This window comes from Talpa occidentalis, unplaced genomic scaffold (genome assembly GCF_014898055.3).
Source record: "Talpa occidentalis isolate TD23 unplaced genomic scaffold, MPIMG_talOcc4v2.1 talOcc4.9, whole genome shotgun sequence".
In the NCBI taxonomy this organism is placed as follows: Eukaryota; Metazoa; Chordata; class Mammalia; order Eulipotyphla; family Talpidae; genus Talpa; species Talpa occidentalis.
The window spans coordinates 24,221,803-24,248,554 of record NW_023605305.1 but is presented as its reverse complement, the minus strand read 5'-3'; the positions used below and the strand labels follow the sequence as shown (position 1 = coordinate 24,248,554).

At 57.7% G+C, this 26,752-nt stretch overlaps 1 protein-coding gene across 1 annotated transcript; it reads left to right on the top strand.

Moving 5' to 3' along the window:
- The first annotated feature begins 3,045 nt into the window (after positions 1–3,045).
- Positions 3,046–26,091, top strand: LOC119236535 (bone morphogenetic protein 8A). The gene is made up of 7 exons (XM_037500429.2): positions 3,046–3,379; positions 16,450–16,639; positions 17,047–17,195; positions 19,984–20,178; positions 20,877–20,956; positions 21,460–21,570; positions 22,698–26,091. The coding sequence occupies exons 1-7, from the start codon at positions 3,046–3,048 to the stop codon at positions 22,845–22,847; spliced, it is 1,209 nt and encodes a 402-aa protein (XP_037356326.1). The 3' UTR covers positions 22,848–26,091.
- The last annotated feature ends 661 nt before the right edge of the window (positions 26,092–26,752 follow it).

The following is a 26,752-nucleotide window of genomic DNA, read 5'->3' as shown; positions in this document are numbered from 1 at the left end:
ATATATAATTGAAATAATTAATGGCATGGTGAAATATTGCAATATATTCTGAAGTCAGTTAAACAAGTCTGATCCTGTTTCTTTTATTAAAAATATAAATGTGTAGAAGAAAAAGATATACCAAATATTACCAGTGGTTATTTCTGAAATACTATGGGTTTGGATGATTTGTGTCTGTTTTTATTTTTCTATGTTTTCAAAAGTTTCTACAAAAAAACAAAAGTTTCTACAAAAAACAAGGAAAAATAGTGTATTGATTACTGTAAAGTTTTAAAATAATAACAACAGCAGCCCACAGGTATCAAGTGTTTACTATATGTAAATCACTGTGCTAAGTCCTGTTTATATGCTCCCATTTAATCCCCGTCTCTGTTGCACAATCCTGAACCCCATGTAGAGATGACAATGGCCTGGAGTAATGTGCCAAGGTGGCTGGAAATCCCTGGCTTGATATTTCTTTCTCCAGGAAACCCCCATCTCAGTTCCCTCCAGTTCTGTACCTCTAGGGTTTCACTCACATTTCTCCAGCCCAACTTCCTCTGCCCCCCCAGGCACTTTCAGGCCCCTTTGTTCAAGCTCGGCTGTCATTCTGCCTTTGGAAGTGATCATGCTCTCCCCCTGCCGACCCCGTCGGAGTGGGGGCTGCTCAGCACCAGGTGGGCTTCATCTCTGGCTGGGGACACACACAGAGCAGCCCACGGTGGCGTAGGGCTTACTGAAAGAACACAGCTTTCTCCACCCGTCCTAATTTGAGATACATGATTTCTATTATGGTAAGAACCATCCAGCACTGGGCTGCTTACAGTCCCGTGGGGGCCCAGCATGTCCCACACCCAACCTGAGAATTACAGGCTAGATGTGGGGCCCTTAGTGACATGGTAGGGACTCAACAAGGATTGCGGGTGTCCAGGGGCACAGAGAACCTTCTGGGTAGGGGGTAGGAGCTTCAGACACTCATGGGACACACACGTGATGGTCCCAATCTCTGCATAGATCACCAGGCCCCGTGGGTTCAGCCTCCTAGCAGCTGTCTCTGCCCTCCAGACCATCACTATTGGAGGATCATTGTCATCGCCCACCCATTACTGTACCTGCCTCCAGCTGCAGGTCCTGACTCTAGTCTCCCTCCCACCAATGCATATTTCCCTCCACAGCCAGGTTCTGGTCTTGCCTCAGCACCTTCACTAGCTAAGTTGGCAGAATCTTTATCTGGGCTGATAAGCAGTGTGGAAATTTACCTGTTGGGTAAGACTAAGCTTGTGGTTAAGGCACCAGCAAATGATTGTAAGAATTTATTTTGTATTTTTCAAAAGTTAAGTGATTATGGGAAATGCGAACTTTATTGGACATCATACATTCATTCTGAAGTTTAATCTTGAATCCACACTGGAACACCATAATTACCTGTTGTCCAGAGCCCTCGTCTAAGTCACCATGATGGTGATATATCTTCCTTGCAAAGCCCTTTGTGGTCCATTCCTTGGTAGCTGGCTCCTGCCTCATCATTGTGATTTGTAGGTGGACTCTCCAGATGCCACTGACCAGCTCACCTGCAAGAGCCCAGGACCTGTTCCAGGCCAGCTTCACTGTCATGTGACCTGGGAGAAGTTATTAAGCCCTGTTGTGTGGCTCAGTCTCCTTACCTGTTAAAGGGGAGTAGGGTGCTAAATAATATTTAGCCCTTAACAATTCACGACCATTAAAGAATTGATACAGAACACACAGAGAACATGCCCTGCACACGGCAAGTGCAAATTGTCACCTGTCCTTATTAATGTCCCCAATTCTCAGGCCCTCGACACATGCTCTTTCCTCTGCCAGGAACACGCCCACTGACCTTTCCTGTCCTCCCAGTCCAATTCCTCTCAGCCTTCCAGCCCAGTCTGGTTGTCACTTCCTGCGAGTGCAGCGTCTTAATCATAAATGAATAAAGGCAGTCAGAGATTGTCTAGGAAGGGCAGAGAGTGAGAAAGGGGCTGAGTCAATCAGGAGTTCCCAGGAAGAGCTCCGCTGAGGGATGTGATGAGATGCAGGTGGTTCCTTGGGTGAGGCAAGGCCCCAGGGCTCCTTGATGCTGCTGAAGGCCTGTGCATTTCTTCCAAGGAGCTGGATCAGTGCCTGGGCCCGCAGTGTTAACTGCGAGGGCCCCTGAAGCAGCTGGATCACTTGGGTGAGCGCTACTGAGCAGCGACAGCACTGCACACACGGGACAGAGGGGAAGGTTTCGGGACAGCAGCAAACACCTGCAGTGGCAGGGAACCTGGGCCTGGGAGAGGAATGTGTCTCAGTCTCCAGGCACATTTGGCGCCCTCGGAGCCCTTCTAGGTTTTTGGAGACACTCCACGCACCAAGGCGCGGCATCTTGGTGGGAGCCGAGACTCCAGATCCCTGCCCAGCTAGGGCGCTCAAGGATTCATCTCACGAGCGCGCAGGTTCTTGCTTTCCTCATAAAATGCCAATACCCTGGGGTCCTCAGGCCCCCCACACTGCGCGGCCAGTGCCTGGAAGGGGAGACCGAGACAACCCTGCCGACCCAGACCGCGGTCCTCTCCCCGATCCTTCCACCAGGCGGTCGAGCGGCAGGGTTGAGGCCACCTCTGGCGGGGCGTCGGTTCTCGGCCTAGGCCCCGCCCCTGCGCCCCGTGGGTCGGGCCGGAGGGGGCGGAACCCGACGGCGGGCGCGGGCCCGAAGGGCGGCGGACAGCGGCCACCGACGGCCAGTCCAGCGGGGCCGCACTTGTGCGTCCGCTCCTCCGCGAGGGCAGCGGGAGCTTCCCCGCGCCCCGGCCGCGCGGCCGCCCTCTCGGCGGGACAGACAGACCCGCCCGGGGCGCCGGCCCCGAGGGCAGCTCCGCCCGCGTCCGCCCGGCCCGGAGCCGCGACAGGTGCGGAGCCGCGACCCCAGGACCGCGCTGCGCCCGCGGCAGCCGCCCGTCGCGTCCCCCCGCCGGGCCCGGACCGCCGGCCGCCGTCGGGGCGTCGCGGCCCCCGCCCCGCCGCGGAGCGGATGCGCGCGGGGCAGCGCCCGGCCCGGTCCCGCCCGCCATGGCCGCGCGCCCCGGCCCGCTCTGGCTGCTGGGCCTGGCGCTGTGCGCGCTGAGCGGCGGCGGCCCCGGCCCGCGCCCCCCGCCCGGGTGTCCGCCCCGGCGCCTGGGCGCGCGCGAGCGCCGCGACATGCAGCGCGAGATCCTGGCGGTGCTCGGGCTGCCCGGGCGGCCCCGGCCCCGCGCGCCCCCCGCCGCCGCCCGGCTGCCCGCGTCCGCGCCGCTCTTCATGCTGGACCTGTACCACGCCATGGCCGGCGGCGACGGCGAGGACGGCGGCCCCCTCGAGCGCCGCCTGGGCCGCGCCGACCTGGTCATGAGCTTCGTCAACATGGGTGAGTCCCGCGCGGCCGTCGAGCCCCGGGGGGCCGGGCGACCCCCGCGCCGTCCCGCGCCCCTCGCGCGCCTGGGGCCCCGCCAGCCCCTGGCACCCCCTGGGAGGGGGACCCGCCGCCGGGAGCGGGACCCAACGGGTCAGGGCGCCGAGGTCTGAGGATTTGGGGGGCTGGGCTGTGGATGAGCAAGGCCAAGGCAGGAAGGTGGGTCCGGGGGCGCATACCTGCGCCCCGCCCCACGCGCACCCCAGGGTGAGCATCCCGTGATGTGGGGTGGGCTGGGCAGCGGGGAGCCGGCCGGGCCTGGGGAGAGGCCAGTACTCAGCGGCCTGGAGCTGTGGCTGCGACAAGGGCGGCGCCGCGGACAGTGCCAAAGTTCGCGGGATGGAGCCGGCAGGAGAAGCCAGAGGTCCCGAGCCCAGCAGCCGCCTCCCTGCACCGGGGCCTGGGCCTGGAGCCGGCTGGGCCGGGGCGCGGGGGCCTGAAGCCGACTGGGCGCTGCTGGGCGGGCTCTGCTGTCACCTGGGCCGCGCCCGGGCCGTGGCGTGGCATGGAGAGCGTGTCCGGGCCTGTGGCGTGGCTCCGTGGGCAGCGTGGACCCTCCTAAATGTTTCCCCAGGCAGAGCCCAGCTTTTCCTCATGGCGGAAATGTTCCTCCAGATCCTGGAGCGATTTCCCCTTCAAGTTCTCAAACTCCGTTATCAAATTCTTTCATCTAGTCATGAATATTTGCTGCCCATGCGCTTTGCCTCCTGTCCGTGGCCAGTGAGGGGCAGGGGCAGGGGTGTGGGCTGGGCGGGCACCATGCACGGGCAGGCCCAGGGGCCCCAGGACTGCAGCCGCTGAGGTGAGGAGAACTGTGGGCTGAGCACGGGAGGCACCTTTGCCAAGGCCACCAGCCGCCCGTCCCGTCCCCTGCGCCATCCCGCTCCGCCCCTAGCAACCCTGGAGGACAGGGGAGGACATCTCCTGGGGGAGGGCAGCAAGGCTCAGAGAGGCAGCGCCACTCCCAGGATAGCTCAGCCTCTACCTGGTCGAGCCAGGAGAGGCCCAGCTTGCTCGGCCCTCCATGCAGTGCTCAGGAGGCGGCATTTCTGCTCCTGGAGGACAGGCTTTCAGGGCGGAGAGAGCTTCAGAGGGTCTGGGCAGAGGAACCCCGGGGACAGAGCAGCCGCGGGTGTTGTGGGGTCCTCAACTGTTAATACTTGCTGCCCACCAATAGGGCAGGAAGATGGAACAGCTGAGGAGTCTTCTGTCCCTCCAACCCAGAGCTGGTGGTGGGCGGGGGTGGGGGAGCCAGCAGCAGGAGCCAGGTCAGTGGTGGGAGCCCAGTGCCACGCACAGGACTTAGATCTGTGGGTTCTGGAGGTTGCCTTCCTGGTTAGAGGACAGGGTGGGGCTGGGGACAGAGGAGACCATATGTGGACTGAGGGCTGGAGCACTGTCCTCAGGACAGGCTGACCCAGGTTCAGGATCACTGGATGCAGAACCCCAGATGTGGTCACTCCAAGGATGCTCCCAGGGGCCCACCCATCAGAAGCAGCCACCTCCTGCTTCCCCCAGTATCCTCTGGGTCGAGACCTGCAGCCCTGGTGGGAGCTGCCACTGTGGATGGAACAGTACCCTTTGCTCAGCTGGTTCCCCCCAGCCTCTGCTGTGCAGCCTTAGGCAGGTCCCTCACCCTCTCTGAACCCCAGGTCCCTCCTTGTCAATGGGGCATCCTCAGTGCTGCTGTGGTGGTTAATGGAGGGAGAGGAGCAGGAAGCCAGCCCCCGTCCTTCTAGGGTGAACCTGGGCCTGGTCACTGCTGACCCCTTCCCTCCCAGCTGCTGCCCAGTCTGGGTGTGGCTGTGGTGGGAAATCCCCACCGCCCTAAATACATGTGAAGGCCAGAAGCAGATTTTAAAAGTCAACCAAAAGGTGTTTCTGCCTATTTTGAGAATGAAACTAGCTTTGAAGCCCACCGTCTTCTAAGTCCTGTTTCATCCATGCAGTAAACCGTGAAGCTGATTTGCCAGCTCCTTTCCATGGGCTCAGAGAGGTTAAACGGCAGCTCGGGGCCCCACAGCACCTCCATGGCACCATCGGGGCCCTGGATTCCAAGTCCCAGCTTCTTCCCACGCTGTCTCTGCGTGTTTCATTAAGACCTAAGGCCTGAGACGCTGTGGGATTAACAAGCAGATCTTTGTTCGTGGAGGCCGGGTCTGTGGGCGGCCCGGCCAGCTGTCAGAGGGCCTTCCTTGTTCTGATGCACTAATTGCCGGACTAGATCTCTCAGTAGACGTAGGTTTAACCGGTGATTACCTCGGCCGTGTGGGGAGGATCAGACACCTCCCAGGATTCTTTCCTTGTTTGGAGGCCAGGCCCCAGGCCCCTGCGTCCCCAGATTCTAATAGCAGCGCGGCTGAAGCAGCGCCCACGCCCCGGCTCCCACACCTGTCGAGTCCAGCTCCACCTCTCCTCTCGGCCTCACCCTGAGATGCCAGGCCCAGTGCCTGCCAGGCCGCTGACCAACCCTGGCATCCTGCGGGACCCAGAGGCCGAGGGCCTCTTGTAGGCCCCCAGCCTCGTCTGAGCAGATGCCTTAGGGAGTCTGTCTTGACTGACAGAGGCTGTGTTGGGGGCCAGGCCCGTGGTCAGAGCCCGTGGCCCTGCCTGACCTGTCTGTCCATCGCAGCCTTGTAGACGCTTGGCTCCCTTGGCCGCCCTCAAGGTAGCAGGTGGCCCCACTTCCATATTGAGGAACCGAGGCACAGGCAGCGCCGCAGACAGGATGAAGCCTCCTGCCCTGCTCCAAACCAGACTAATGCACCCCTGCGGCCTCCGTGGCCAAGGACAGGAGTGTTGGTGAAGGGAGGCGGTCGGGTTGGGGGGCGGCGGGGCTGGGTGGGAGCAGGGACCTGGTCCAGTTCTGCTCAGCCCCGGGCCCTTGAAGTGGTGACGCTTTCCTGCCGTGTGCCCCAACGTCCTGTGTCTCTAGGAGGGAGATCTTTCACTTCCCCCTGAATTCATCCCAGAGACTTGTGTGGTGCCTGCTCTGTGCCAGGCGCAGTCCTGGTTCCTGGGGCATGAGAGCGAATGAAACAAGTCCCTGCCTCTCAGCGCTGACCTCCTGGGAGAGACGCATGATAAACATGGGCCCTGAGGCGGTTGTCAAGGGGCGCAGACTGCGAACCCCCACCTGAGACTAGGAGGGACGGCCATGGGGGCCGGGCCTGGGGTGGGGAATCTGACCCAGGACAGGCAGGATCCACATCCTGACTTGGCTGCCTCCTCTGAGTATCAGCTGGACTTTCCAGTGCAGCTCTGGGAGCCTCAGTTTCCTCCTCCGTAAAACAGAGACATCACGGTACCACCCGTGGGGCTGTTGCGGGAGATCGCACCAGTGATGACCACATGCCTAGAACTTTCTTGTCTGTCCCTCCGTGAGAATCTCACATCAACTGTCATGTCTTGGTTTTGAAAAGAGGAGGGCAGGCTTCAGAGAAGTTAGGCGATTTTCCCACAGCCACACAGCGGTCCTCTCCCTGCTGCCCCTCTTCTGCTCTTCTGCACAGAAGCTGCCTCCGCCCGGCCGGGGCCTGGCCCGCCTCAGGTGCAGTGAGCGCAGGAACAGGGCTGTGGTGAGTGTGTTGTAGAGTGGGGAATCTAACCTTTTTTTTTTTTTTCAAAGATTTATTTATTTATGCATACAAGAGCTGAGGTGCAGGCCAGAGGTGCAGGGGGTGAGAGGATTCACCAGAGACAGAGTGGGGAACAGAACAGGCAAATTGACCGAAGTACACTGCTGAAAAGAGCAGCGGGCAAGACAGGAGAGGGCTGCCGTGCCATGTGCATTTCTCCCTGGCCAGCCAGGATCGAACTCGTGCTGCAGAGGCTGTGGATTGCTTCATAGGTTATGTCTTAACCCCTTGTGCCACCAGGAAGGCCCGGGATCTAACTTTTAAAATGTCTTTGTTTCAGAAATTTATAGAAATAACGCTTGTTCATTTTAAGAAAATGTTATATAAGTTCATTATACACAATTCAGGCTATATCTTTAAGATTTTACTTATTTATTTATGCATACAAGAGCTGGGGTACAGGCCAGAGGTGTGAAAGGTGAGAGGATTCACCAGAGACAGAGTGGGGAGCAGAACAGGCAGACTGAGGGGAGCAGTGGGTGAGTCAGGAGAGGTCTGCTGCACCATGTGGGTAGCTCCCTGGCCGGGGATCAAACTCAGGCCAAAGGACTCACGCTGTAGGGGTGGGCCATTGTGTTGATAGCGTTGAGACTTAATCCGTAGGCCACCAGGAAGGCCCCTTTTCTCCTCTCATAGCAGAGGGCTCTTAGGTGGTTTCCACATCCCAGCTATTGTGAAGGACGTGGCAGTGAACGGGGCAGTGCAGGGGTCTCTTTGGCAGGCCCTCTTCGTTTCCTTTGAGTAGATACCCAGAGGTGGGACTGCTGGAGCCTATGGTAGTTTTATTTTCAACTTTTTGAGGCGCCTCTGTATTGATTTCCACAGTGGCTGCACCAATTTACATTCCCCCAACACTGTACAAGGATTTCCTTTTCTGCACACCCTTGTCTGTGCTTACTATCTCTTGTCTTTTGAAAAATGTCTATTTAGTGCCTCTGGAGTTTTTTTAAGATTTATTTATTCATACATACAAGAACCGGGATACAGGTCAGACATGCGGGAGGGTGAGAGGATTCACCAGAGACAGAGCGGGGAACAGAACAGGCAGACTGACTGAAATACACTGCTGAGGGGAGCAGCAGGCAAGACAGGAGAGGTCTGCTTCACCACGTGGGACCCTTGTCTGCCAGCTGGAATCAAACTTGCACTGCAGAGGCTATGGACAGCTTCGCAGTGCTGCATTCAACCGCCTGCACCACCAGGGGAGGCCCTGGAGTTTTTTAGCTGGATTGTCTGTGTTGTTGAGTTGTGTGAAAGTTCTCTATATATTTTTCATATTAATCCTTTATGTGGTTTGCAGATATTTTCTCCCATTCGGTAGGTGTCCTTTTCATTTGTTGATGGTTTCTAAAGGCTTTTTTCCTTCCAAGGGTTGAATGTAGGTTCTTTTTCTCCATTGGAGTTCTCCAATGGAGTTCTTTTTCTCCAATGGACTTGTCTGGTCCCCAGGATGGTGTGCATGGAGAATCCCTGATGGCCGCCTGCTCCTTGCCCCCACCTCCTCAGTGCCTCTCACCTTCAGGAGTAAATGTTGGCTATTGCCCCAGTTGTCAGAGGAGGAAGTCAAGTCTGGCAGAGAATGGGCACTGAGATCCACAGGAGAGGACTGGAGGACCAATCACAACAGCAGGAGGGTCAGCCCTGGTTAATTATTCTGAAATAGGGCACCAGGCTTTCGTCTTGGGTCAGCCACTGAGAGCTGTGAGATGTTAGACAGGTTACTTCAAGTCTCTGCACCTCCGCTTCCTTACCTTTAAAATCAGGATAATAGCTGCATTGTAGTGCAACTCTTAAATGGCTTCAGGTATTTAAAAATAGCAAATGCTTGGCATGCTCATTAAATGGGAGGCAGCTTCATGAAGGAGGGCCTGCAGTGTTTGTCTGCACACTGCCCCTTCTCGCTCGTTCACTTAGCCACCTGCTGTCCAGCGGTGACAGTGCAGGTCCAGGATCAGGCAGCCTGGGCACAGGTCCACGTTCCACCCCTTACCCTTTGTAGTGGATGCCTCAGAGCCCTCCATCTCTGGAGGGTGGGATACTAACAGCTGAGTCCTTCTCAAGGACCTTGGGCCCTCGACAAAGCACCCTCCCTGGGGATTCCTCACATCCAGTGACTGGCTCACAGGGATATGAATATCCAGGCCCCTTGCCTCGAGGAGGGACAACTCTGAAGGCCCATCAGCCCAGAGCACCCGTCCAGGTGGAATGGCCTTTGTTGTGACTGTGTCAGTGTTGTGTAAATTATATAATGCTCTATGCCTCTGTTTCCTCAGCTGTAAAATGAGGGAGAAAATATAGTTCCTCCCTTGTAGTATGGCTATGAGTATTGTGTGAGGTGATCTAGTGCTGAAACTGCCTGGTAAATATTCAAGAAATATTAGCTTTTCTTTTTTTAAAGGCCACCTAGTTAGTGGCAAGAACCTGAAGTAAAAACACAGTTATTTCTTTTAACTGTGACCCAGTTCCCCGAGCAGCAAACTTTCCTTCTGAACAGCCTGGGGCTCTGCATACAGGGAAGGGTTCTGAGGAGCTGAAGGCGGTCAGACATGGCCTGGGAAGCGCTGGCTGGCGCAGCATGGCCATTCCTCAGCCGAGGCACAGCATACCTCATATGTGCTATGTCCCCTCCTGTTATCTGGGGGTGTCATGAAGGCACAGCTCCAGCCCAAGAGCTACAAAGGTAGTGGGAAAGGTAGGTCCACAGGCCACTTATTAGAAATGATCACAAAATGGGTAGCCATTCACCCACTCCACGGGTATGAGTGTGAAGGTTCAGCCCTTCCAAATATAAACAAGGCCCCTCTTTCATTTTGTGGGAGACCAAAAAAAAAGTTGGAAGAAAGGAAAGAGTAACCTTCAGACTGGGGGACAGAGAAGGCTTAGGAGGATGTGATTTATGTGCTGGACCTTGGAAGAAGGTTAGAATTTAGGAGAAGGAGGTGAGAAGAGAAGGTGTTCAGGCAGAAGGGAGGCATGGAGGTGAAAAGTCCTGGCCTGTTCATGGAACTCCAGCTTCCCCTGCTTAGGACCTGCTGTGTGTCCCTTCCATTCATGTAGAATGGAAACAAAGTTCCCCCAACCTGGCATGCAGCACCAGCATGCCAGTCCCACTGAACCACACAGGGTTCCCTTCACAGCATGAGGAGAGAGAAGGTACACTCTGGAGACAGACATGCCAGACTCTAAATGCTTCTGGTTGTCACCTCACCCAGTCAGTTAACTTCCTTCATTTTCAGTTTTGTTGTCCATCAGATGGGGTGAATAAAGCCTCTTTCATGGGGTACTGCGGTTGCCAGCCTTCTGGATGACTCGCAATGATCCCTGCCTCTTGGGACCCACACCCTGTGGAGTCCCCACCCACACTGTGCCAGCGGCTGGTGTGACCATTAGAATATGACAATGGTGATGACATGGCACTTCCAAGATCAGGTTATAAAAAAAGACTGAAGCCCCAGCCCTCCCCTCACCAAGTTGCTCATTCTGCGGGGAGTCCTGTTGTGCACAGTCCTGTGGAGCTCGGGGGTGTGGACCTGAACCCTGCCTCCGGCAGCCACGTGAGTGAGCTTAGGAGTAGATCTGTTAGTCCCAGGCAGGTCTGCAGAGACCACAGCCCCAGCTGATAGCTTGACTGTCACCTCACAGGACACCCTGAGCCAAACCCACCCAGCTAAACTCCTGGTTCCTGAACCTCTGAAACTGAAATAATAAGTGGCTGTTGTTTTAAGCTGCTACATTTGAGTAATTTGTTATGCAGCAAGAAATAACTAATACAACTGGGGAAATACTGCATACAGAGCAAAGTGCTGGGCCCAGCACTGTGCCTGACACACTCAGAGCTTGTAAAATGGTTGCTGCATGGGATTTCCCACTTCTGTGCCTTTGCCTGTGTGTGCCTGTCCGAATCCTTCCACTGTTGTCAAAAGAGTTTTCTGGAAAAGTGTTCTCTGACCCCTCCACCTCAAGCCATCCTATATGTGAGAACCTTCTTCCTTCAGTGTGTTGATTCCTCTTAGGTTTCTAAACCCTTGTGCCTGTCTGGTTTGGGGCCCTGTCTGACTCCTCTTTCCTATTCTTCAAGAAAAGCCATGAAAAGCCCTGAGAACAGGACAAAACCTGAGTCTTCATGGCACCCCCATCCCAGCACACCCCCCAGCCCCTGCCTGGCAGGTGCTCAGCCACAAGGGCCAAGCTGAAGGAAAGAGGAGTGTGGCAGGAGGCAGGGAGCATGGAGAGCCAGGGAAGACGCTGGTCCTGGTCAGGTGGGACAGAAGCAGGCCAGACTGGGCAGGACCTCCCTCCCCTGGAGCCCCAAATCTCCGCAGGGCCCTGCCCCGTGTATTCTCAGCCACCTGTGGACAGAAGAACCTGTGACAACCTCCCCTCCCCACACAGCATTGCCCCCGGATGATGTCTAGGGTCTCTCGCCCTCCATGACCTCAAGTCCGAAAGACCCGATATGGGACCCCTGGCATCTCTGCCCCTTCTGGGACTGGGGCTCTCATCTGGACGGGGTTCCCCCAAGGCTGCTCCAGCTCTGACCAGAAGTCATGCCCCTGATGGGGATGCTCCAGGGCTGAGGCACAGGACGGGGAGGCACACCCAGCCCCCTCCTCAGGGGACCCCGCTCTCCACGGGCACAGGATGTGTCACCTGGCCACATCTCTCTGGAAAACTCCCGGCTTGAGCCGGGGAATTGCATCCTTCTTGCTCACAGCTCCTTGGGTCTGTTTTTAGCCATGGCGGGTTTGATGTGGTGGAGTGTGCGGGTGTTCCCTTTTAATTCGGGGTCTGAAGCCGTCTGAGGGCTGGGCCAGTCATTATGAGCGCGGAGCCATTTATGGAAACCGCGCTTGAAAAAAGCCCGTGATGAGAAGTGACTAAAAATACCCCAGAAAGGAAGCCTGGGCCTTCTCTCAGCAGCACTGAGATTTCTGGGCAGGAGCAGGCCCTCAGGGAGCAGCGTCCACGGTGGTCAGTGCTGTGGCTCCTCATGGGCCGCACCGCATAGAGACCAGCTTGTTCCGGGCCTGCGCGGGGCCCTTGGCTCTGTCACCGGCCGGACTAGCCAGACAGGCCCAGCCTGTCCACCCCAGGGCCCGGCCGCAAGAGGAGGGCAGTCCTGGCTGAGCGAGAACATGGTGCTTCTGATAGAGACATGCGGTAACATGGAAGCCACCCCAGCCCCATGTGGTGCCCCGCCCAGGGCCACAGAGGCCAGATGCTGAGCTGCCGGCTGGGGACAAGGAGCCCTTGGAAAGAAGGGCCTGGTTTCCTGACTCTGCCCCCCACCCTGAACGTTGGGGGTTTGATGAGCAGGCCACTGAGAGCCTCCTGTTTGGTCCCTCAAACTGCTCACTGTCCAAAGGGAGATGAGCCAGGGACAGGGAGCCCAACAGGCTGCTGTGTATGGGTCAGGGGAGCAGGAAGGGCTTCTGCCACTGGACTGAGAGGACGGGAGCCTTAGACTTGGTGGGATGGGCCCACCCAAGAGAGAGCGGCTTTGAGTAAGGCCTGGGGGAGGGTGTTGGCAGCCAGAAGGCCCAGGAGGCCACTCGGACGGGCAGGTCCAGCTCAAGGCCTGGGCCCCAGAGCCTCACCTAGTTTCCTGCATGGACCCTGCAAGGCTTGGAAGGGTTTGAGGTGGGAAGGATATCAGAGGTACCTTTCACACTCTTGCTTTTTGTTTAGAAACATGGCCAATTTAGGTCCTTTTGGGGTGATTCCACTTATACATTGTGTTGAGGACACAAGAAAAGCTGAAGCCATTGGTGTGAGGCTAGTGGCTGCAGGTTGTCATCTGGAGGTCTAGCCTGTGACTGAGTGGTAGGCAGGGGCCTCACACCTGGAAAGGCAGAATGTGGACAGTGGCCAGGGCTGGTGGAGGCCCCTTCCTGCCCACACTGGGCCCTTCCCAAAGACAGACCAGGAGGTTGTTTTAACAGGAGCTGGAGGGGAAGGTCTAGAGTTCCATTAGCACATGTTGGTGAATCATAACTACTGTCCCAGAAGCCACATTAAGGCAACTCAGAAAGTAAATTCATTTGCTTTTTCCCCAGAGAGAAGGTGGTTTGGGGTTTGAACATTTTTGGCAGCTTTTATGGTTTTGTGGAAAATAAACATTTATTGAACTTTGTCTGTTCCCTGTGCCCAATGAATAGCTTTGTGTGTATCTTTTCATATTTTTGTCAGTGTGTTTTTGGGATTGTTGAGTCAAAGGATAAATTCATAGGTAATTTTGCCAGGATGTTGCAAAAGGACATTGCCAAATCCTTCTCCACAGCATTCCTATCGTAGACGGTGAGAAGGCTCTGTCTTCTCTTACCTTTTTCTTTCTCTAAGGACATACAAACACCCTGTGAAAAGCATCTTCCCCATTACTCTAGAGCCCATAACCCTCTACATTTCACTTACAATAGAAATGACATCCGTATCTGGCTCCCTTTATTTTAGAAAAGGATCATTCCTTTCCTTGCATTCCATGACCCCTGATGGTATCACATCTTTTTAAAAAAATTTATTTTATTTATTTGTGCATACAAGAACTGGGGTGTAGATCAGAGGTACAGGGAGTAAGAAGATTCACCAGAGACAGTGGGGAGCAGAACAGGCAGATCTACTGAAACACACTGCTGAGGGGAGCAGCGGGTGAGACGGGAGAGGTCTGCTGTGCCATGTGGGTCAGCTCCCTGGTGGGGGATTGAACTTGTGCAGCAGTGGCTGACAATAGTTTGATAGTGCTAAGACATTAACCCCTGTGCCACCAGGGAGGCCCTGATGGTATTTGATGGAACAAATCAGGAGATTACAATTCAGGCTAATCAGAAACACCCTTTGTCTGGCCACCCTTTTCAGGCCGCTGCCTGAATATTCACATGGCTCTGTGAATAACCAGCACATGGCACAGGAGCACAGTGTTCTTACTCCTCGTTCACAGACAAGGAGACCGGGCCAGGAGGGGAAATACATACCTGCTGGGTGCCTCGAAAGTCCTGATCACTGGCCAGACTTCTTGGAGCTGATGGACTCTCTCTCTGGCTAAAGTAGGATTGGGCTGCTCATAACAAGGGCATGGGGTAGAGCTTAGAGGGCTTAGGAAATGCTTTCTCAGCGATCCAGCTTTGGGGAAATAGCTTTCCTAACTCAAAGCAATAGCCATTGGAAGAAAAAAACTACAAATCCACAGGTGTTATCTTCCCACCCTCTCCACTGACTGTAGTTGCTTTCTTTATCTGTAGTTGCTCTCTTTCACCAATTTTTGATGGACATCATTTTCCTAAAAATGTTCTGCCCTCTGGTGCTTGCCTGGAACAGCCAGGGTGGGCAGTTTCCTGTGCTGGAACTCCTGGGTGGTGTGCCATCTCACCAACCCACAGGACCAAAGTCTGGACCTGGAGTGGGGTCATTGGCACAAGGCCCTCTTGATTCCCCGGCTCAGCAAGGCAGGGGGCCCAGGCATGGAGTCTGAGAGGAGGCAGCAGGCAGCTGGCTAGTCCCTTGCCCCGGGGCACACTGAAGTCAGTGGAGAGGTTCCCAGGGAGCCTCAGGACCCACCCACAGCCCCCAGCAGATAAGACACTTTGAGAGGGGTCAGCGCACGTGTGGCTGAGCGGCCTTCCTGATGCTCTGTGCCGCAGCCTGGACCTGTTTCATCCTGCAGAGCAGGGATTCTCACAGGCCATCGAGAGGGGTCTGTGTGGGCGCTAAAACCACAAAACTTCTGTGACGGGCGTCTGTAGGGAGGGGGGACCAGCATAGATATTTATGTGGAACACTACTGGGCAGAGGGCCAGGCCTGCCTTCTGACTCTGCCTGCGCATGGGGGACCCCCCTTGCGTCGCGTGACCACTGACACATTCTGGCTTTCTCCTTGGTGTCCATCTCACTGGGGCACTGCCCGTTGGGTGTCTCCTCCCTGCCCAGGGATGAGCAGCTCATGTCCCGCAGCCAAGCGTGTTGTCCGCTGACCCGCCAGCACAGCTCCTGCCCGTCCATCCCTGGACCGGGGCCCACCTGGAGGACAGGAAGTGCTCCCACATCCGCTGGCCACCTGCGGATGACTTGTGGTCACTGAGCCCAGAGAGAGAACTTTTTAAAAGACTCACAGACATGTAATTAAAATCTCAGTGCAGGGTTTTGGGGGAGGCGCAGGGCGGCACCCACCCCTGCTTTCCGGAAACACAGATTTTAGCGCTTGAGAGTGACAGGAGGACAGAGCGAGACGGTCCTAAATAGACTGTCCTGGGCATTTCCGGCAGCAGGGAACGTGGGGTTTGCTCTGTAACCCAGGGCTCTCGCCCTGCGTGTCAGCCCAGCCCCCGCACCCACCTGCTCGGGTGCCCCCTCCAGCCTGGGCCTCGCCTCCCGACCGCCCTTCCTCAGCTCCACTCTCCAACCAAACCATTCTGCTCCACTGCTGCCCAGGGCACCGCACCCCTCCCAGGGCTGGGTCTCCGCAGCCCCTCCAGGGCTGGGTCTCCAGCCTCTACAGTAGGGCCCCGGCCAGACCCACCCACCCCACACCCCACACTGCTGATCTGTGGGTGGCGTGGCACCTCCACACCTGAATTCGAGGTCCCCTCTGCCTAGAGCACCCCCTCACATTTCCTCCTCCCCCCAAAACTCTATCCCATCCTTCAAAGCCAGATCAGATGTCACCTCCTCCTGGAAGCCTGCTCAGATCCACCACACCAAGGGCCCGTCCACCTTCCCCAGCACTGACTGGGCCTCTCCAGGGGCATCACTCCCACCTTGTGCCTGTTCCTTTCCCTGTCCCCCTCCTGGCCTCCTTCCTCCTTTCACACTTTGCTGTGTCTGCGGTTGTTTTCCCTGCCTGTGCCGTCCATTCCTCAGCTCCAGGCCTTTACTCATGCTGGTCGGTCCCTCCATGGCAACCCTCTCCCTGGATGTTGTGGAAATATTCCCTACCCCTGTCAAGCCCCATGCGTCTGCAAGTGCGCCCTCTCCCCCACCTCCAGCCACCTGGACAGCCTCTGGGAGAGCCCCACTAAAAATGCTTGGCTGTGTCCCCACCCAGCCCCCGCTCCCCCAGGCCCTGTTCCGACCGGGTCAGACTTCCGTCTCCCCAGAGCACAAGCCCATCTTCTGACTCACCTGTGAGTCCCAGAGCCAGCAGGGGGCTGAAATGGAGCTCTGGGTTGGGCGCTTACCTGTCAGGAATGGAAGCAGCCCTTGCTGGCACCCACGTGTGCCAGGCTCTGTGCTGGGCCCCTCACTGCTGGGCCTCTAGGGAGCTCCTCAGCACCCGGAGGAGAGAGTCTAGGAGCAGGCGCCCCTGTGGTCCAGGTCCCGGGCTCCCACCCAGCTCTGCCCACACAGAGCCAAGCCCAGCAGCACCGCGAGTGACCACCAACCTGTCTTTCCTTGCAGTGGAGCGTGACCGCACGCTGGGCCACCAGGCGCCCCACTGGAAGGAGTTCCTCTTCGACCTGACCCAGATCCCGGCGGGAGAAGCTGTCACAGCCGCTGAGTTCCGGATTTACAAGCTGCCCAGCACCCACCCACTCAATGGGACACTCCACATCAGCGTGTTCGAGGTGGTCAGGGAGCAGACCAACAGGTGCCTGCCCTGAGCGCCTCCTCCTGGGCAAGACTCTGTGGGTGGGTGGGCCCTGGGGGGACATGTCCCAGAGGACAGAAGGGGGCATCCTGGGAGCACCCCCTGAGAGACAGGAGATGCTTGACCCAGGGCCCTGGCACCATGGGAGGGGCCCAGCTTCTGCTCTGGCTCCAAGCCCTGCCCTGACCTGATGGTGGAACCCTGGATGGCACTCAGCTACCAAGCCTCAGTTTCCCCATCTGCACTTGGGCACAGTAACCCCTTTGTATGGTAGATGCAGTGAGATAAGGCACAGCGGGCTCCTGGCCTAGAGCCAGGCAGGGGAGACGCCCCAGGGGCTCCAGGGTCACAGGAAAGTCAGAGGCGGCTGTGCTGGCCCCCGGTTAATTGTTCTTTCGTGTCCACAGGGAGTCTGACTTGTTCTTTTTGGATCTTCAGACGCTCCACGCTGGGGACGAGGGCTGGCTGGTGCTGGATGTGACAGTAGCCAGCGACCACTGGTTGCTGAACCGTAACCAGGACCTGGGACTCCGCCTCTATGTGGAAACGGAGGATGGTAAGCCTTGGGGGTCGCAGCACACGTCTTCCTGGGGGTTCCTCCAGGCTGCGCTGCAGATGCCCCTGAAGCCCCCTCGTTGGCCCTGGAGGCCACACCTTTCTCTGCTGTGCCCTGGGGTGGCAATTCCCTCTCCACTTTGGGTGCTCAGTGAGTAAGGGGTAAGGCTCCCACCATGTGGGGCAGCAGAGGCCCCTACAAGCCTGATCCCCTCCTCTCCTGCGGAACCAGCGCTTGAGTTGCTAAGAGACTGAGTCCATGTTTTCCCTCCCCAAGAAAAGGGTGATCCCTCTATTCTCCAGAGCAACCTTCTTTCCCCATTGGGAGTTTCTGTTCTTGGCAAGGCGTGAGAAGTGGTCAGTGAGACCTGGGATTGATCCCAGCTCTGCAGCTCTTACTGGGCCTTAGCTTCTGCTTCTGTAAACTGGGCTCCTTGACTAGCTGCTTCCAAGGACCCTCATCAGGCTCCTGGCCTGTGAGAGCCTCCAAGGGCTCCCAGTCCTGGCACAGGCCTGGCTCAGGAGCCCCGCAGGACTTCTTGTCCTGCTGGTCTACCTGTCATTGGTCCAGAAGATGCAGCTGCTCAAGAAAGAGCCAGCAACAGTCTGGCCCATGTGGACAGGGCTCTTCAGGGCCTCCCAGGGCACTCAGGCCTGGAGGGCAGCCCTGCCCAAGGCCGTGCCCAGTGTCAGCCAGGTGTGGACTTCAGTCCCTTGCAAGGTGGACCTCAGTGTTCCCCACTCCGGAGCTCAGTGCCGCCTCCTGGAGCCTCAGGCCTCCGTGTCTCATGGCTCTGCCTCCTCACAACTGGGATATGACCACTCTTCTTGTGATCAGGGCCCCAAAAGGCTTCTCTCTGGCCTCCTGCATCAACTCCTGCGGGAACAACATCTCCTCTCAGTCGGATGCTCCTGAGTGGAGCCTCCACTGGGATGGGTGCAGGTGTTGGTGATGTCAGAGGTCAAAGATTAGCCCTGGATGGATTCCTGTTTAGTCACCTGTGGCCCATGGACACGGGTCTAAAGCAGCGCTGTTCAGAGCTGACCTTTGAGCAGGATGGGGTGGGTCCAGCTGTCCGCTTGGAGCGTGTGATGGAGACGCCTCCTCGCCCTGCTGTGGAACAAGCACGTGTGTGTGTCACGTGTACAGGAGTGCACGCGTGAGCATGGGTGCACACATACACATTGTGCCGTGTGAGCCGTGTGTGCTCCTCAAGGGGAAGCGGAGCGATGGCACTGTGTTTGAGAAACATAAAAGTGAGTTAGCCATCACAGTCCTGCGTTTAGTCTAAAACGATTCCGCAGGAAAGGACGGTTCTGTGGCTCTTGTCTCTAGAGCGGAAGCCGGGAAATAGCCTGAGTGTCTAGAGAGAAGCTGTTACTTCAGCACTTTGTGCCGGGTCTGCTCAAAGGAGTCTCGTGTGCTCCGATTCGTGAGTGAGGACCGGCCTGAGAACCGCGTGGCTGGCGTTGCTGCCGCTGTGCTGGCGTCTCGGGGTGAGCACAGGGCCTGGAGGGGCAGCGCGCAGCCCCTGGCCGCCCGCCCGTGGGCCCCCGGGTCCTAACTCCGGGTTCATTGAAACTGGCTTTGCCCCGTGTGACTGCGTGTGTGAAACATTCATAGTTGACGCTTTAAGGAGGATGAAGGTGTTGCTGTGAAAACACCGGGACTCCCTTATAGACGTCTTTGTTATGCTCACACTTGTGTAAAATTTAAGCTGACCTGGGGCCTCCCTGGTGGCGCAAGGGGTTAAGACGCAACCTGGCCAGGGAGCAACCCACATGGCGCAGCAGACCTCTCCTGACCCTCCCGCTGCTCCCCTCAGCAGTGTATTTCATCAGTCTGCCTGTTCTGTTCCCCGCTGTCTCTGGTGAATCCTCTCACCCCCCACACTTCTGGCCCGTGCCCCAGCTCTTTATGCATAAATAAATAAATCTTTAAAAAAAAAATTTAAGTTGACCTGAAAACACCCCAGAAACGTGAACAGGATGTGCTGGAGAGGCCAGGGTTGATGAGGGCTAAGTCTCCTCCAAAGCGTTTCCGCGTTCACTGTGTTGCTGTGATAAAGAACAAGCCAGGAACCGCTTAGGCCGCGCAGAGGCAGAGGAAGGTAGTTTTGTGGTTGGGCCGGGCCGTGTCGGCGTGTTTTTTCACGGCAGTGGGGTGAACCCCCATTTTCACAGCCTCCTTGTCGGGGCTGAGGCCCCACTGCCGTCCCTGCCCACCGCCTTTCCTTTCTGCCGGGAGACGTGGCTCTGGAATGAGGCGTGGGGGGCCCAGCTCTGGGGCGTTGGTCAGGGGGCCCCGCCCAGGGCCCGGGGGTCCTCTGGGGGCCCCGGGGTGCGTGGGAGCTGCTGGGGCCTCTCAGAGCAAGGGCCGCTCATCCTGCAGCTGCTGGGGTCAGCGGGGGGAGACCCCACCAGAACATCCCAGACCCCCCTGGGGGTCCTGAGACCCGTGGGAGCCTGGCTCGGCCCGCGCCCCCCGCAGGAAGGGTCAGGCCAGCCCCGGGGCCTCTGGGGCTTCTCAGTCCAGGGGGGGCTCAGACCACTGCAGGGAGGGCCCGCGAGGCCGCTGCGAAGCGGCTGAGCCTCCGGTGAAGACCCCGCGGAGGGTCCCTGACCACCCCTCACACCCCAGCGGCTCAGGCCCCCTCCCGGCCTCCCTCGGACCCGCCGCGGGTGCTGGGCTGGGCGCGGGACTCCGTCCCCCCGGGGACGCCGAGGTGGCTGCTGCGTCCCCGGGCGGGCAGCGCGCGAGTGACCGCCCTCTCCTCTCTCTGTCTCAGGGCTCAGCGTGGATCCTGGCCTGGCCGGTCTGCAGGGGCGACGGGCCCCGCGCTCCAAACAGCCTTTCATGGTCACTTTTTTCAGGGCGAGCCCCGGTCCCGGGCGGGCCCCTCGGGCTGTGAGGCCCCTGAAGAGGAGGCTGCCGAAAAAAACCAACGAGCTGCCGCACCCCAACAAACTCCCAGGGATCTTGGGTGAGGGCCGGGGCTGGGCTCCGCCAGGCCCCCTCCAGCCGCCCCTCCTGGCCCATCTCCAGCCGGTAGAGCGCGGCCGCGGCACCTCAGCCTCTGGGCCTCGGCCCTCCCCGGCCCCCAGGCCCCCCCCCCAGGTCTCCATGGGAACCGGGCGCCCTTGCTCGGGGGCGCAGCCCGGGTGGCCCCCCAGGAGCCTGCGGGAGCCACAGTCGCCCGTGTGCGGCCGAGCCCTCGGGTCAGGGAAGGGCCTGACCCACCCGTGTCCTCCTTCCCTTCCTGGGGGTCGCCCCCCGGTTGGCCTCAATGTGGGCCCCTGAACCTGTGGGTGGGCTCGGCAGGAGAGGGGGAGAGGCCAGGAGGTGCCCAGGAGGGACGAGGGCGGAGCCACCGATATCCTGGGGTCTCCCCGGTGTGTGAGTGTGTCCTGGGCTGTTTATTGGGGTGTCTTGAGACCCACCGTCTGGAAGCCAGGGGAAGCTGGGCTAAGAGCAGGGACGCTTAGGAGGCGCTGAGCGCCTTGGGGAGCCACGACGGCTTCCCTCGGAACCGCAGGGAGGAGGTTGTGGAGCCCAAATGGTTTCACTTCCCGCCCTTCATTTGCTGACCAAGTGGCGCAGGGTGTCCCCTGCCCTGGTGCTCCCCTGGCCGCTGCGCACAGCAGGAGCCCCAGGAAGACCCCGCGCCCCTTCTCCCCGCAGATGAGGCGCCCGGCTCCGACGGGCGGCAGGTGTGCCGGCGCCACGAGCTCTACGTCAGCTTCCAGGACCTCGGCTGGCTGGTGCGTTCTGGGCCTCCTGCCCTCTTCAGGGACAGCCCCCGAGGGTCGAGGGTCGTGGGTGTCTCTCCAGGAGGCGCGAGGATGGGGGGATTCTTTCCTTTTCTCATGCATTTCCCCCAACCAGGTTTTCTGAAGGGCGGGGGTGCTGCTCCTAGAGTGAGAAGGCGCTTTCCATCACAATCCTGACCATGGAGACGCCGACTCCTCGGAGCTGGGCCCGGGCGGGGCGGGCGGTGGCCTGTGCGTTCCCTGTGTCCGCAGCGGCAGGCCCTGGGCACGGAGGGCGGGCGGGGAGGGACTCGGAGCCCGACGGTGGCGGCAGGGACAGCGCGTGGCCCTGACTGCCGGGGGCCCGCGGGAGAGGTCGGGCCTGGAGGGAGACCGCCCAGGAGGGCCAAGGTGGTCCACGGGCCCGAGGTGTGGAGGGGCAGGGACCCTGAAGTGGACTGGGGGAAAGGGAGGGGCCCCAGGGTCGGGACTCACCGCCCTCCTGCTCCCCCCAGGACTGGGTCATCGCCCCCCAGGGCTACTCGGCCTACTACTGTGAGGGGGAGTGCTCCTTCCCGCTGGACTCCTGCATGAACGCCACCAACCACGCCATCCTGCAGTCCCTGGTCAGTACCACGGGCCAGACTGGGAGGGTCGCTGAGGAGGGGGCTCCTGAGACCCCCAGTGAGCTGGGGTGCCGCCTGTGACTCAGGGCGCTTTCTCTGATGGGCTCCTCCCTGCGTGTACACAAACCTCTACACTGGGCAGGCAGACCCCGTGGGCCCGAGCGTGGACACCGCTCACACCCTGGGGCACACCCCTGGGGGCACTGCAGGTGCACGCGCGGGCACTCCCATGGGGAACACTCACATGGGGTCAGACTTCCACAGGCTCAGCTGCGCTGGTCAGAGGGCAGCACACCCCCACCACAGCTCCATCCGGGTCCCGCTCAGCTGTTCCCTGGGTGGTGGGGGATCTCTACCTCCCCAAGGGCTCTTGTGGACCTGGCCCCCAGGATGGGACCCTGGCGAGGAGTCTGTCTACACCGCAGCTCCCCTGCCAAGGCGCAGACGGGTATTTTTCTGGAGGCTGGAATAGCCGCTCTCGCCTTCAGGCCCCTCTCTGGTGGGAACGCTGTTCTGGAGAAGGGACGGGCCCCTGCACAGGTCAAGTCCCATCACCCTCGCAGGCAGCCAGGCAGCCCTGGGCCCCTTATGTGCCCTGGAGCCCTCAGGTCCTTCTGCCCAACAAGAAGCTTGCCTGAGAACATGTTCTGGGTGGGGAAGTGCTTGGAGGAATAATCGTGTTGAACAGCCCAGGCAAACCTAGAATTCGGGGTGTTCTTGAACAGTCACTGGCTCAGACTCTGGAGGGGCGACAGTACAGACAGGACTGTGGACAAGACAGTCGGGGCGCTGCGGGAGCTGAGAAGAGAGAGCAGCCAAGGGACCCAGAGGGCAGGGCTCAGGCCCATCAGGTGCAGGCCCGGGCAGAGGGTCCACCTGTGGGGACCAGCAGGGTCCAACTCTGAGGGGCGCAGGGAGTTGCAGTGTTCCCAGCTGTGCCCTGGGGGCATCAGGTCAGGCAGGGTCAGGAGGGCAGGGAGCAGAATTGCCTTCAGCACCACCCCGGCTGCAGGTAGCGGTTGGAGCTGGAGGGTGAGTGGCCGGAGACCCCGCAGTTGACAGGACCTGGGGGTGCTGGGAGGAGGCCGTGGCTCTCATGCCTCTGCCCACTGCCCCTCCCTGGCCAGGTGCACCTGATGAAGCCGGACGCGGTGCCCAAAGCGTGCTGCGCGCCCACCAAGCTGAGCGCCACTTCCGTGCTCTACTACGACAGCAGCAACAACGTCATCCTGCGCAAGCACCGCAACATGGTGGTCAAGGCCTGCGGCTGCCACTGAGGCCCGCCCACCTGCCCCGGGGCCCTCTCAGATCAGGGGCCCTCCAGGCAGAGTTGGCAGGGAGGGCCATCAGAGGTCACCAAGTCCATACCCTCTCGCCTTCCTGCAGAGCTTGGTCCTCTCCAGGGCCCTCTGCCCCTCCCTGCCTGAGGTTCGTGAGACTTCAGCCCCTAGTCCCAGCAGTCAGTCGTCAAGCAGGGTTTTCCCCCAGAGGCAGGTGCGTCAGCTCTCTGCGATTGGCACAGAAGTCCCGTCTGAGGAGCCGACTGAGCCACATTGCTGGTCCAGGCTGTGGACAGGTGTGGGATCACCTGTGAGGTGTCTGGAGCCCAAGATTGGCCGCTTGGGTCCTTCACTCCCCATTACAGGATGGCTGTGTGTAGACAGGATCTGGTCCATCTCCGCTTACCCTCCTCTCCTAAGTGCCAAACTGGGCACTTCTGGGCTCTGTTAAGGAGCATAGTCTTCACCTCAGTCGTGCATTTGTGCATCTGAAGCACCAGACTGCTGGCCACACTCAGGCATGTGGGTCAACTCCAGACAAAGCTGTAGGGCTGAGGCCCCTGGCATCTTTCTCCCCTCTGCCTTCCTGCTTTGATCTGCCCCTCCCGTCTGGGGAAGACAGGCCGTGTGTGGACATTTGGCCTTTGGAGAAACAAAATAATCAACTCATCTGTCTCACCAGGAGCTTAGCTCAGCGGGAAAGTCACCTTTTTGTTGAGCCATCACGGTGGACACTAGGTGACCCTGAATGACAGTGCCCGGGACAGATAACGTAATTCCCCTTTCCTATCTACAGGGCAGACATTAATAATCAATCTTGATTTTTCCTTTCAACTACGGATAGAATCTCAGCATGATTATCACAGACTCCAGCAGCCACTGCCAATAGATCAGAGTTGGCATGTAAAGGAAGATTTTCGGCCATCTTCTGCCATGCTAAGCTGCCATCGGCACCCCCTCCACCACCACCACCACCACTCCTCTGTGATGGGCAGTCTGTGGCCAGCACCTGTGTCCAGAAGTTGTCAACAAAGTCTGTGTCACCCTGTGTGTCCAGGTGCCTGGTCCTGTTTATTGGAGCCTGTCCGTCAAAGAAAAGGCCCCTGTCCCGAGGGAGTGACAGGCAATAATTAGAGCTGGGTGGAGAGGTTCCCAGAAACCACCGTTCCTGGAGCCATCAGCAGTTGGAGTGTTTATTTGATTTCTGACTTGCTAAGCCTATAATTTACCTGCTGGAGCAGACAGAGTCCAGCTGCCCAAACCCTGAAATACCGCGTCACTAAAAGCAGATCCTGGGTCCGCCCCAACCCACAGGCACAGCCCAGGACAACCTCGGCCCGACGATGCTCAACTCTGGATTCCTGCTGAACAGCCCCAGGAGGGGCTCGGGAGGGCAGGCTGGCAGCAGGGCTGGGCTGGGGCACTGTTGTGGGACAGCTGCCCCCCACCCCACCTGGAGTTTGGAGGGACCCTGGAGCAGGTGTAGAGGAAGAGACCCTCCCCGTGCACAAGGGCAGCCCCAGGCTGTCTGGAGAGGGTGAGTTACTCATTAGTGTAGGGATCTAAGCTCTGGCCTAGATGTTGGGAGACCTGACTTGTAAGGTGACTTCCTCCTCTGGGTCTCATGAAGGCATTGGGCTGTTTGATCTTCTACATGTCTTCAGCCAGGGTATCTGTGTGTGTTTCCACCAGCCTTTCTTCACACTGAGCCGAGGCAGCCTCGTCACCCTGAACTCAGCACAGATGGCCACCCCAAATCAGAGTTGGCACCTAACCTGGAACCTGCTTGCCAGTCTGGTACTAATCCATCAGCTCTCTCTTCCAAAGATCAGATTGTCTTCTAGGCAATTGTAAATTTTAAATCAGTCTGTTCTGCTGTTAACTTTTATTCTACTGGTATCGTTAGTGCCCAGCCAGTGACCCAGCACTTAGGGGGCCAGGAATGGGTGTCAAAAGACATGACGGTTTGTGGAGATGGAGTACACTTAACCATCAACAAGCTGTGCGCAGCAAGAATGAGCAGGGGACAGCCCTCTGTACCGGGTGTTGTCTGCCTGCCTGTCAGACTCGGAACAACTTTTGCCATCCAGTCACCTGATGAAGTAAAACAGAACAAGCCCTGAGTGATGCTACGATTGTGAAGGACATAGAGCCTGTGCGTTTTATCCCACAAGCCGAGCCTGCAGGTGTGCATCACAGGTGTCACCCTTTCCTTCTCTGGTTCGGGCACGGCATGTTCATCTGGTTGCAGCAGAATAGGAGGATACATTTGGGGGTCGGTACAGACCTAGGACAGCAAGCAGATGTTAGTAACCATTGATAGGGCCACAGTAACCATTGATGGGGTCAGAAGAGCTCAGGAGGTGCACGGCCTTCTTGGCAAAAGCCATGCAGTGCAGGCCTCCAGGCCCAGCACCGAATGTTGATTCTAAGCTTAGCAAGAGGACAGGTGGATTTGAATCCCAGTTCATCATCTTCTGTGGAGCAGGATAATGGTCTTTTGCTCTTGATGTATAAAGATCAGACACCACACACTTAGCATGGCAGCTGGTGTATAAATGCTTCACAGCTGGTCCCCAGTGATGTTGCTATAAATGAATTGCTAATTTGGAGCCTCTTCTGCACTTGTCCAACTGAACCTCTTCCCAGAAATGTGTTCTCTAGGTGATAGTGTATTTCTTGCAGAGCTGTGCTTTTTCCTAAATACCTAGACACCACAATCCCTTGAGGGCAGCTTGAATTCTTACCTGAGGCATGTAACTAGTTCTATGGCAGTGGAGGGGAGGTGAACCTTCATCTTGTGTCCCCAGAGATATGGGGGTCCTACTGGCCAGTCAAGGGCACTCAGTCCCCACCAGATGACTCTTCCAGCAATGGAGTTCTTTGAATTAAGAACTATCCACCTTGGGTTTCCTACTTATGGGAAGGCCTTACCTAAAATTTTGTTTTTCATTTATTACAAAATCAGGCAGATTTGGAAGAAAGTTTAAAAAAACAAACAGTTCAAATCATCAAAGTTCTATGACTCAAAAAATCACACTATTAGTATTTCAGTAAATTTACTTCTAGCCTTTTTTCTTAGTATATATATATATGTTTACATATCATAAATAAGTATTTTTACAAAACTGGGATCATACTGTACTATATCAATTGCTTTGAGATATGCTTTTTCTACATTATAAGATATGCTTTCCCACTTTATGATATGGCCAAAAATTCCTTGCTAATAAATATTTTTTGAAACACAGCTCTCTCATTTTCTATCACCTGAACTCTAATAGATTGTTTTCACCAGTAAAAACCAGGTCCCAGCACCCTTCCTGGGAGGACTGCTGCGTGGGTGCCGTGACTTTATGGATCATGCTGTGCTGGCAGCAGCTGGGGGGGGTCGATGTGCTGCTGGAGGGGAGCAGTCACAGCACAGATCCTGGGCCACAGGAGTCCAAGCGCCAGCATGCAGAGGGGTCAGGAGGGAATGTACAGGCAAAACTAAAGCCCAGGTTCTCAGTCCTGGCACTGGAGTAACAGGACAGTAGACTGGGAGGATCCAGGTAGTTCCAGGTAACAGATTTGCCCTTTGGGCTGCAGCAAAGGCCTCCACAGTGCCCGGTCCATGTTCCACCTAGGTCAGGGCCTGCCTTGGCTGAAGTAGATGGCTGAGGTGCTGTTCCCCAGGCTCTGGGGTCCCCCTCCTGCCTGGCAAAGTAGGGCTGTTGTCTCCTCACCAGGGTCCAAAATCTCAGGGACCAAAACTGTGTCCACCCCCAGGACTTTGGGCCCCCCCTGCTACAGACTAAGCCTCCATCATTCATTGCTACAGGGGTGAGGGTAGAAGTGGGGGGAGAGGCTGATCCCAGCTCTGTCACAGGCTGGGTGACCTTTCCAATTATCACTGGAGC